Source organism: Eptatretus burgeri, chromosome 2, assembly GCF_056783735.1.
Source record: "Eptatretus burgeri isolate ZD-2024b chromosome 2, Ebu_testis_v1, whole genome shotgun sequence".
NCBI classification, from domain to species: Eukaryota; Metazoa; Chordata; class Myxini; order Myxiniformes; family Myxinidae; genus Eptatretus; species Eptatretus burgeri.
The window spans coordinates 3086277-3098776 of record NC_140962.1 but is presented as its reverse complement, the minus strand read 5'-3'; the positions used below and the strand labels follow the sequence as shown (position 1 = coordinate 3098776).

Sequence of the window (12500 nt, the reverse complement as noted above, 5' to 3'; positions counted from 1 at the left end):
TTGTTATTCTTCTTCTTCTTCTTCTTCTTCTTCTTGTGAAGACAAAACCTTCAGGACTCGGCTCTTTTATATATAGGATCCAGATCTCCTTAAATACTAAACACCTGTACACATCCTCGCATTGAGGGTGCCTTTTGAGAGCATCTATCATGAACTTTTAAATATATTCGGATATTTGCTTTAAAGTTTCGAAAAGTTCACGTTACTATTTAAAGATTATTCCATTTAATGTATTGTAATTTCGTAAATGCACTATTTTCTCGTCATAAACGACGATCGTCCATGACTGGTCTCGCTATTGGCTCAATCAAGGCACGTGACGAAATATCGGAAGTTGTTGTTGTTGTTGTGTTTTTTTTTCTTCCTCTTTTTGTTCTTGCTCTTCTTCTTCTGGTGAAGACAAAACCTTTAGGATGCGGCTCTTGGACACATTTGTCCTTGTTTTTTTTTGTTTTTTTTTTAACAAGAATGCCCTGTTGACAACCATCAGTTTTAATTTGTAATGCCTTTAAGTTTCACTACCCTTTTGCTTGATGCTATGTTCATGACCATTTCTATGATTGAGATGGTTGCATTTTTGGGTGATCCTTAGTAATGACTCAAGTTTACATCCTCAAACTTGGAAGGTCTGAAATGCAGGGTTTGGACAGGAGCATCAACACAACAGTGCAATGGACCGCTACTCGGAAGAAGCAATGTGCATTAATCATTTTTCTTTGAAAAGGTTGCTATTTGTATTGGATAATTATTTTAAGCTTGATTAGTCTGACCTGAAAGACAGAATAAATGTAATTCAAGGAAATGGATGGGTGGAGGGTCAGAGAAATATTCATTGAGAAAAAAAAAAATGCATTGGAAGGGAGGCAACAAAGTGATTGTCACAAACCATGGTTCTGCAATCATTCCATGTCCAAATTTTATTTCATCGAGAAGAATGACACAAAGTGACAAATCCTTCACGAACTTCATCTTTTATTTTCTCACTCCCCAAACCTTTGAGGTAACAATAAAGTAAAATATTTATGGTTTACACCATGCATTAGCTCCTGAAAGAACTATTTATATTCTTTATACTTTAAAAACTCCAAAGCAAAAGAGAATAAAAAGTAAAAGGAGGCTTCAACGTTTCAGGCAGCATGCTCTGCTCATTGACTGGAGGAAAAATTTTTTTTTTCTGCTCTTTGCTTTGGAGTTTTTACAGTATAAAGAATATAACTAGATTTTTTTTTTTTTTTTTTGGAGCTAATACATGGTGTGAACCATAAAACTTTAATTTATTGTTATTCCACCATGGAAACTTTTAATTCAGCGGCTGACGGGGCTTGAACTCAGGACCCTAGGATCCCAAGCTGCCACGCTAACCACTGAGCCAACACCAGGCTATAGCATACCAATATGACAACAGTGTGCAAAAGTCGATATACCACTTTACAAAATAATTTGTAAACTGGAGGGGGAGCACTCGGGAGAGTGCAAAACCTCCGCCGCCAATACTGCTGGGTCACTCAAGTGAACCTTGTATCTTATTCATTAAATATGATGTCAACAGTGCTGAGAGTAATAGTTCTTTTCTCCAACATTTTTTGGGGGGAGGGGGTTGGAAATCACTTAAAACATGTAGAAATGCAAAAAAAATTCTCTATTTTTTTGGGGGGGAGGGGGGGTTGGAAATCACTTTAAACATGTAAAAATGCAAAAAAAATTCGAAATTTAGTTGAAAAAAAAAGTTGAAAAATTTTTTTTTCTCTAACAATTTTTTTGGGGGGGTTGGAAATCACTTAAAACATGTAGAAATGCAAAAAAAATTCTTTTTTTTGGGGGGGAACAATTTTTTTGGGGGGTGGAAATCACTTAAAACGTGTAAAAATGCAAAAAAAAAATTTCTCAATTTTTTTGGGGGGGTTGGAAATCACTTAAAATATGTAGAAATGCAAAAAAAAAAATTCTTTTTTTTGGGGGGGGGGGAGGAACAATTTTTTTTGGGGGGTGGAAATCACTTAAAACATGTAAAAATGCAAAAAAAAAAAAAATTTTCTCAAACAATTTTTTGGGGGGGGTTGGAAATCACTTAAAATATGTAGAAATGCAAAAAAAAATTTTCCTTGAACAATTTTTTTTGGGGGGTAACAATTTTTTTGGGGGTTGGAAATCACTTAAAACATGTAGAAATGCAAAAAAAAAAAAATTCTATTTTTTTTGGGGGGGGGGTGGAAATCACTTAAAACATGTAGAAATGCAAAAAAAAAAATTCTTTTTTTGGGGGGTGGGTAAAAAAAATTTGGGTGGGGGGGGGGTTGCAAATCACTTAAAACATGTAGAAATGCAAAAAAAAAAAAAAATTTCTCTAACAATTTTTTTGGGAGGGGAGGACCAAGTCCAAAATGTAATGGCATGATCCTTGGACCATACCTAACCCCCCCACCAAGTTTCGTCGAAATCCATCTAGGAGTTTTTCCGTAATACTGTTCACAAACAAACAAACAGAAAGGGGTGAAAACATTAACCTCCATCCATCTTCGAAGATGGTGGAGGTTAATAATTTGTGACAGTGACCAAGAAAGAAGGCAGCCATTTTGAACTTTGGTCTCCTTCGCATGAAAGATGATGAGTTTAAAAAAAATAAAAGATAAGATGAAGACAATCATTTTCAAAGATCTTGTTCTCCAGAACTGCTGAACTGATCATTACGAAACTTCAGCTCCATAATCGATGGACTGAGATGTTTAACATTTGCAAAAGATTATCTCTAAAATAAAATTTCATCGCAATAGCTAATCAAAGTTGACTGTTTTTAAACTTCCAGAAATGGATTTATTTTGTTGGAGAAAACTGGTTTTCTGAAGACTAGATGGGATGAATCTGTGCATAAGAGAGATTTTTGTGAACATCCAGATTCCTCCTGCTGATTACATCTTTGCTCTTTACTTATTCGGGTTCCTTCTGATGACAGTCAAATGGAAGGCCAAATACTGCATTACAGTTTGTACCATATCCTGATGCTGTGTTGACTGTGCTTCCCTGTTGATGGACCTCTGGTAGCTTGTACCTGTTGCTGCATCTGAGCCTGGGTCGTAACTGCTGAAATCTGTCTGGGTTCTTCCCAACATCTTTGTTTTTTTGTTCCTTTCACACTCCTTTCCACTTTTTCACAATTTTCTTTGTTCATTCTAATTCTTGCTCTTTCTTTGACTTTATCTCTTTTACTCTTTATTTCTCTTTCTTTATCTATCTGTCGAGAAGTGAATTTTTGCAAAAATATTTCTGTAAGGCTCACGAGGCTGTGCCTGAATGAGTTTGAAGGTAGAGAAGTAGTGGTTGAAACCCGAATCCTATCCAGGTTCCTTCTGATGACTCCATCTTTGCTCTTTACCGATTCGGGTTCCTTCGAATGATTCCAATGCAGTATTTGGTCTTCCGTTTGATTATGTCTGTTTTTGGCTCTGGAAATGATGAATTAAACACAAGCAAACAAGATGATATTGATGCCAAATCGTTGACTGGATTTACTGCCGAAATCTTTTGAGTTGTGAACTGGTTCCATTTGTCAAGTTTAATTCTCAAATTAGTCATTGAATTTAAACCATACATCAAGTTCATTAAAATTGTGATCAGCTGTTTTACATTTTGATTTGAGAAATGTGCTTGTACCTTGTCAATTCATGATGGTTTATTTGAAATGCTGCTTGCATGCCTGGATAGAGAGGAAGCGATGAATCAGCAGACTGTGTGTGTGTGTGTGTGTGTGTGTGTGTGTGTGTGTGTGTGTGTGTGTGTGTGTGTGTGTGTGTGTGTGTGTGTGTGTGTGTGTGCGTGCGTGCGTGCGTGCGTGCGTGCGTGCGTGCGTGCGTGCGTGCGTGCGTGCGTGCGTGCGTGCGTGCGTGCGTCAGAGGGAAAATAGGCTCACAGGAGAGAGAGAGAGAGAGAGAGAGAGACAGACAGACAGACAGAGACAGAGACACGAACAGGTTGGTGGGTAGAAGAGGGGCGGATGAGATGAGACAACTATATGCACATGGACTGGTCGAGATGAGATCCGAGTCGAATGAATGCATTGAAAAGGAGAGTCAATGGAAAATGTTTGATAGCTTTTAGGGGCTGTTGGGAATGACATTTAAAACATTGTTTTCTTTCCCTTCATCTCATCTCACGATTCCTTATCCCTTTTCTCAGGCTGGTGAGATGCCAAAGTTATCAGAGGGACTTGAAAAACCTTTGCGTCAGCTTCAAGTAAGATCAAAATATCCACCCTAACCCCAATCCACGTTTAACTACTCAGGTTATAAATGCCTGGTTATAATACTTGCCAACTGAAAGAGGAGCTTTTTGAAGGAAAAAAAAATCCATATTTGTTGACATTTTAAAGCTGTCATTAATGCCTCAATTTTAGCTCACCTGGACCGTAGTTCTGGGGAAGTTATGTGATGCCGTGCTGTCTGTCTTTCTGTCCGTCTGTCTGTCAGTCCACAAATACTTGCAACTTCTTCTCTGAAACTACACACTCGATTTTGATGAAACTTTACCACAACCTTCATCACCATGTATATACCAAAGTTTGTTCATGGCATTAAAAAAAAATCAGGCTCAAAGGGGCTCGATTGGGGTTGGCTCCCAAATACGTATTTGCTTTCTTCTCAGAAACTACACTTGCAATTCTGATGAAACATGAACACCACCTTCATCACCCATGATCTCCCAAAGTTTGTACATGACATAAAAAAAAATCGTGTACTGAGAGGGTCGATGGAGGGAGGTTATTGCGGGATTGCTCCCCCCTCCCCCAAACAGGTATTTGCTTTCTTCTCAGAAATGACACAATTTCGATGAAACTTGACTTCAATCTTCATCATCCACGATGTGCCAAAGATTGCTTGCGCTATTTTAAAAAATCAGGGTTGAAGGCCATATACGGGGTTGGGGGGTGGGGGGGTTGCTCCCCCAAAATTGGTATTTGCGATAACTTTGGTACATTTTGCTGATTCCGTCCCATGTTGACTTCCTCCTCAGTATCATTATTCTACCAGGTGAGCGCCCAGGGGTATAACCCATATTTTTAGTTGACTGTTATTCTTTGAATTCATTATTTAATTACCATTTTATGTTCTTCATATGAACAGAAGAGAAAATAAAATTCGAGCAAATGTGGCTTTTATAACTGCTGTAATTAATAATTTTACTCAAGAAAACATTACTCTCAAAGCACCGACTCGTGTTATTTTTCTTTTTCAGAAATGTATACACCCAAAAAGTTGATATATTGTCATGTAAAATATCGAGCTGCTTTTTATTTTTGATGTTGCACCAAATTATGTTTTCTTGGGGATTTTTTTCCTTTGCTCATGCCATGCTGGTAAGCACATCAACAACCATTTAATATGATCTTCAAAAAAAAAATCAAGAAAAGGTGTGTGCGTGCGTGTGCGCGTGCGTGCGTGCGTGCGCGCGCGTATGTATATGTGTATATATATAGATATATATATAGATATATATATATATATATGTATGTATATGTATGTATATGTATATATATATATATATACACACAAACATATATATATATATATATATATATATACACACACACACACACACACACACACACACACACACACACACACACACACACACACACACACACACACACACACACACACACACACACACACACACAATGGGGAGAACAAGTATTTGATACACCGCCGATTTTGCAGGTTTTCCCACTTACAAAGCACGTAGAGGTCTGTAATTTTTATCATAGGTACACTTCAACTGTGAAAGACGGAATCTAAAACAAAAATCCTGAAAATCACATTGTATGATTTTTAAATAATCAATTTGCATTTTATTGCATGAAATAAGTATTTGATACATCAGAAATACAGAACTTAATATTTTGTACAGAAACCTTTGTTTGCAATTATAGAGATCAGACCTTACCTGTAGTTCTTAACCAGGTTTGCACAGACTGCAGCAGGGATTTTGGCCCACTCCTCCATACAGATCTTCTCCAGATCCTTCAGGTTTCGGGCTGTCGCTGGGCAACACAGACTTTCAGCTCCCTCCAAAGATTTTCTGTTGGGTTCAGGTCTGGCGACTGGCTCGGCCACTCCAGGACCTTGAGATGCTTCTTACGGAGCCACTCCTTAGTTGCCATGGCTGTGTGTTTCGGGTCATTGTCATGCTGGAAGACCCAGCCACGCCCCATCTTCAATGCTCTTGTTGAGGGAATGAGGTCGTTGGCCAAGATCTCGCGATACATGGCCCCATCCATCCTCCCCTCAATACGGTGCAGTCGTCCTGTCCCCTTTGCAGAAAAGCATCCCCAAAGAATGATGTTTCCACCTCCATGCTTCACGGTTGGGATGGTGTTCTTGGGGTTGTATTCATCCTTCTTCTTCCTCCAAACACGGCGAGTTGAGTAAAAACCAAAAAGTTCGATTTTTGTCTCATCAGACCACATGACCTTCTCCCATTCCTCCTCTGGATCATCCAGATGGTCATTGGCAAACTTCAGATGGGCCTGGACATGCGCTCGCTTGAGCAGAGGGACCTTGCGTGCTCTTCAGGATTTTAATCCATGATGGCGTTGTGTGTTACTTATGGTTTTCTTTGATACTGTGGTCCCAGCTCTCTTCAGGTCATTGACCAGGTCCTGCCGTGTCGTTCTGGGCTGATCCCTCACCTTTCTCATGATCATTGAGGCTTCACGAGGTGAGATCTTGCATGAAGCCCCAGACCGAGGGAGATTGACTGTTATCTTGAACTTCTTCCATTTTCTAATAATTGCGCCAACAGTTGTTGCCTTCTCACCAAGCTGCTTGCCTATTATCCTGTAGCCCATCCCAGCCTTGTGCAAGTCTACAATTTTGTCCCTGATGTCCTTTGACAGCTCTCTGGTCTTGCCCATTGTGGAGAGGTTGGAGTCTGATTGATTGAGTGTGGACAGCTGTCTTTTATGCAGATAACGAGTTCAAACAGGTGCAGTTAATACAGGTAATGAGTGGAGAATGGGAGGGCTTCTTAAAGACAAAACTAACAGGTCTGTGAGAGCCGGAATTCTTCCTGGTTGGTAGGTGATCAAATACTTATTTCATGCAATAAAATGCAAATTAATTATTTAAAAATCATACAATATGATTTTCAGGATTTTTGTTTTAGATTCCGTCTTTCACAGTTGAAGTGTACCGATGATAAAAATTACAGACCTCTACGTGCTTTGTAAGTGGGAAAATCTGCAAAATCGGCAGTGTATCAAATACTTGTTCTCCCCACTGTATATATATATATATATATATATATATATATATATATATATATATATATATATATATATATATATATATATATATATATATATATATATATATATATATATATATATATATATATATATATATATACATACATATACAGGAGGCTGCAAAATTAGGTATACAGTAAGACTCTACTTATATACTGTATACCTACTTTTGCAGCCCCCTGTATCTTCTTCTTTCGGCTGCTCCCGTTTGGGGTCGCCACAGCGGATGATCCGTAAGATCTGCATAGTGATTTGGCACAGGTTTTACGCCGGATGCCCTTCCTGACGCAACCCTGGTCGCCTCTTACGACACAGGGATATAATGCACCGATTCTAACCGGGGCATACACCAGGCCCAGTACACTGGTACTCACTTCGCCGACCTCGGAAGGATGACAGGCCTGCTGTTGTGTGTTAATTCAAGCGGCCAACGGGGCTTGAACTCAGGACCTTTTGGATCCCAAGCCGCTACCCTAACCACTATGCCAACACCAGGCTCGCAGCCCCCTGTATGTATGTAATGTATGTGTGTGTATATATATACATACATACATACATACATACATACATACATACATACATACATAGATATTGTTGCAAATTCGGGACGGCCGCGCAACTCAAATCGCGGCACGTCGCCCACCGGAGGAACAATTCTGTCGTGACCCTCTCGGAACAACGCCGGGAGCTAGTCACGGGTGGGGGTTTAACCCCACCACGACCGTGCCAATTGCCCACCCGCGCAGGATAGGGTTGCTCGCCAAATTCTATCTACCCAAGTACCTGCGCGGATGGTCGACCAGGCGATCGTACCACGCCACAGGCCGACTCCGGACACGAACCGCTTAAGCGGTCCATTCCGTGCTACAGTGATAACCGAGCGGTGTTATCGTCGGCCTTGACGGTTCCGATTAATTACTAGGATGTTGCACCCACTACGAACCTCTTTCCGTGATGAAAGATGGAGGGTCAATAGAGAAAAGACAAAGCGAAACGGGCACAGTTCAACAAGCAAGCATTTTATTCACACGCATGCACAGACAAGCACGTAAGGCACGTATTTACAGCAATACACAATCAAAATGCACATGGAGCAATTAAAACAAAAGAAACGATGCAGAGCTACAACCGAATACGCGTACACACGGCAACACAAACATTTCTGCTTTACGAGACACGGCGCCACAAGATCCATACAAAAACCCCAAAGAAAAGAAAGAAAGAAGTCGCAACTTCCCTTTGGCTGGTGAGTCCCTCTCCCGCGACTGTCAGCGTGGTCGCGCCCGGCCCGACCTCTCTCGCAGCCAGCGAACCCTCTCCGGCACTTCCCGTCCGGGCGCACAGGTCCACCTCGCAACAGGCGCCGCCGCATCTCCTGTCCGTGCCTTCCTGACAGGGCCGCTTGCCAAGGCGCGGGCACAGGACCTCTTCCTGAAGACCAACTCTCCACAAAAACCAACCGAACCACCAGCCAAGACAAAGCGCTCCTTGCGCCCGCCCGTGTCCGTCTTTTATCGCCCGGGGCTCCGCCCTTCGCCCCGCCCCGTTCTTGGCTCCACCTTCCTTCGAGAGGGTTCCCGAAAAGGGCATTCCCTCACGCTTCCCTCCACCCCGCTCCGTCCGGGGGCCGAGGGAGTCAGTTTTTGGCTCGGAGCCAGAGAATTGGTCCCCCAAAAAGATGCCCCACCTTTACATGACCTCTGACCTTTGACCTGCATCGCTCTTCCTCCACTCCAAAGCGCGAGGAAGTCAGATGGGAAAAACAGGCGGGAAAAGCCCACCGAGCATCCTTGTTGGTTTTGTTTGTTCCTCCGCGGAGATCGTAACCGCACGGAGCCTGTTGAATGGCGAGTGGCGAAGATGTGGTAGCGTAGATGGTGGAGGTGGCGTGGTTGCCGCTGTGATGGGGATGGCGTGGTTGTTGAAATGTTGTGTGTTTGAAATAAAAGATAGAAAATGAAAAACGCCAAACTCAAAGGATCGCAGCCCGAATGGATCACATAAATTCCCTCTATACAACGGGTTTGGGCTAACTCCACATGTACTGAGAGATATCTCACCTACGGGTCCTGAATGGTGGTTTGCGAATTTCCACAGCCGCAACACCACCCCCTCCCCTTTTTACAGACTCGTCCCGAGTCGTCAAATTCTCGTGTTCCATCATGTGTAGTTTTCCCCTAGTATGTTTCACCTTCGGATCCCTGAGTGCGACATTCATGGTATTCGTGTCCCCAAAATAAATAACCTGAGGGCTGAGTAACTAAGTAAACAAACCCACTCACACGGACGACTTAAATAAAATTGCCGGCGCTAGACAGACATGCTGGGGCGCACTCATATTTACAGTACATCTTACTTACAAATTTTACACTAAACCATGGCCCAGGATCAATGGATCTGCAAAGAGAAAGCAGTTAGCAGGGAGCCAGGCTGCTCGCATGCAGTCTCTGGCTCAGCAATGCAGGTGACAGGGAACGTGGCCGGCTGCTCACACACAGTCTAAGGCCTCCCCCTTTTAAAATGAACACAGTGAACCACAACGGTGCATGGGCTGCACAAACGCAGTCTCCTGGTGCGGCTGCCTGCAAGCAGTCCCTGCAGAACACTGAACGGGCACTGACGCAAGCAACAAAACGGTGCACGGGCTGCTCAATGCAGGCCCGTGGTGCAGATGGATGGATGGATGGATGAACGCAAACAAGCAACGATGCATGGGCTGCTGGTGTAGGCCCGTGTTGTAGCTGCCAACAGGACAGTTCTTGCAGCTTGCAAACTGTTGCTTGATGATCCTGGTGCACATGGCAATGAACAAGGGGAGGGCAAAGCAAAATTGAATCGGGGCAAACTGATGATGTGGGCAGTGGGCATGGCATGGCAAAGGCAGGTCGGCAAGGCATGGCATGACAACGCCGCTGCGGTAAAAACAGCCGGCAGATGAACTGGCCGGCGCAGGCCTTGCAGCAAAAACAGCCGGCAGTGGAGCTGGCCGGCCTCTTGCCTTGAGGTGGAGGGAGTGCGGTGGTGCTGGCCACTCGGAAGGCGGGCTCGGACCTACCTAACTGTCTCCCTCCCACCAATCGCCTTTGTCTGTCACTGTCTATACCCACTCCCTTAATTTGTCAAACCCAATTTAGCCCCCCTTTTACTTTTTTGTTGTTTTTATTTTTGTCTTTCCCCACTATAATTCATCCCCCAACCCCTACGTTCCCTTCCCGGAGGGGAGTGAGGGAGGGCTAGCGTCCTGTGTCGAGGCCCAACTCAAGCCTCAGGATGGCCTCCCCAGACTTCAGCGATCTTAACCCAAAGTGGGTCCAGCGGCCCACAACGAGAGCAAAGGGATGGATGGTGCGGAGGGGTACACTTCCTAATCTACCCTATCCATTTAACTGTTAAACTACCCCGGGGCTTTCAACAAGCGCCTCGCGCTTAAACTATCGGTTCAAAAAACCAAGATTCCCGTCGCCTGTGTTGGTGTCCTCACAATTTCGGGCCTCGCCCCCCCCCCCAATTTTCTCTCCGTGCCCTCACATGGTCTCATGGCTGGGATCAAGACCCTCTGCCCATTCTCCAACGATGGCACCCCCGGGCACTACACTGCCTCCAAGCCTACCAGCTCCCTAAACACCGGGGAGTGCCCTCCCTGGAAACTCCGCTGAAACGCTCACGTGGCAGGCTGGCTTCCCGGGCCCCTTTCCGATGGTCACCCGTGCCCACAACACTGCCCACGTGGCTAATGGCGCCCCGGGCCCCCGCATCATGCAGGCGCACCCGTGCCCACTACGCTATCCCGGCCCCCCATGGGCCCTTGGCCTACTACGGCCGACTAGCCTGGTGCCCGGGGTACCCATTCAGCGATACTCACCTTTCGCAGCCACGCTCCCAACCCGTCAACAGGGCTCCTGCACCCCTCCAAATGGGTATCGAGCCTACATTCACACCAACAGCAAAACGACCTCCATTTTGTCAATTTAACTAACCCAGCTAACTCACTCGACACTGACTCCGGGGTCGCTTGGGCGGGAATCACTCCTCCCCCCAATCACTCATCGCACCATGCATTCGCCATTCGCTCCATTCACACAGACCCGCTGGCCTCACTCACCCACCAAGCACATGTTTCCACTTCACACTTCACAACTCTTCAACTCGCACATCGCTGAACCCTGCCATCCTGCTCACCACATCCCCTAACTACCTCGTGCTCCCACGTCGTCCCTTACACTATAGCACGTTCCATTTAACACTACGTATCTAAGCTACGTCCTCTCGACACATTCACTGTCTGTCACTGTCCCCAAATCATAAAATCATTTTCCCAACCCAAATCTCAACTAAAATCCCTCTAACTAATCCATTCCACATGCCCCATGAGGACTTACCTCTGCCCCATGAAGCTGGTCCAGCTAAGCTCACCCTTCCCCCTAGCTAGTTCCATCCTGTGCCCAGGCCAGGGGGTCTTCCACCCCTTGCCCGGAAATCCTGTTCACCCGAAAGCGAGGCTTGCTCTTTTTTTTTTTTTATTGCGAAGCACCAGCGCGGCAACTCGCAACCTGCGCACCAGCGTGGCAATTCAAAGCCGCGCACCTTAGGCGTGACGTCATGGCAGCTGTTCGCGTCTCTCGTCCCTCTTGGACGGTACCATCCGGCAGGGATTCACCCTCCTGCCGGATTCCAACCATACACGCATCCATGACGTCACCCGGCACATAAAAAAAAACACAAGCCCCACGTCTCGAGGGGTTCCCCACGCGAACACATGTGCTCTGCCCGTTGGCGCTTAACACACCCGCCCGCGTGGAGAACCCATCCGGTCCAAATCCGAAATCCTGCCTAAACTTTGTCCGTCCGCGGGATCGGCAACATCCACCGCTGGCGTTTCCGGACCGGGCTTCACTCCCGCAAGCGAGCACATGGCGGCCTCGTGCGTTGCACAGCACGGACCGCGCGCTCGCTGCTGGGTGAACCCGGCACGGTCCCCGTTACATCTACGGCCGCTACCTGGCCCGTGTCTCTCTGTCGCCGTTGTCGTCGCCATTCAATCCACGCACACCTGCGTGTTAAGACGCTCACACTCCACTCCATTACACCCACCCCGGAGACGCGGCTGCGTGCTCCCGCATGCCGACCGACATCTCCCTTACATACCGCTCTCTCACACACACGGTCTCTTTCACACTCAGCCGCTCACTCACTCGTGCCATTT

At 45.2% G+C, this 12500-nt stretch overlaps 1 protein-coding gene across 2 annotated transcripts in view; it reads left to right on the top strand.

Moving 5' to 3' along the window:
• MTREX (Mtr4 exosome RNA helicase) overlaps positions 1 to 12500 on the top strand; it is a 208527-nt gene that overhangs the window by 151933 nt on the left and 44094 nt on the right. For both annotated transcript variants that reach the window (XM_085860894.1, XM_085860891.1), the window contains exon 24: positions 4171 to 4227. In XM_085860894.1, coding sequence (XP_085717020.1) covers positions 4171 to 4227 — 57 coding nt within the window. The remainder of the gene's footprint in view (positions 1 to 4170; positions 4228 to 12500) is intronic.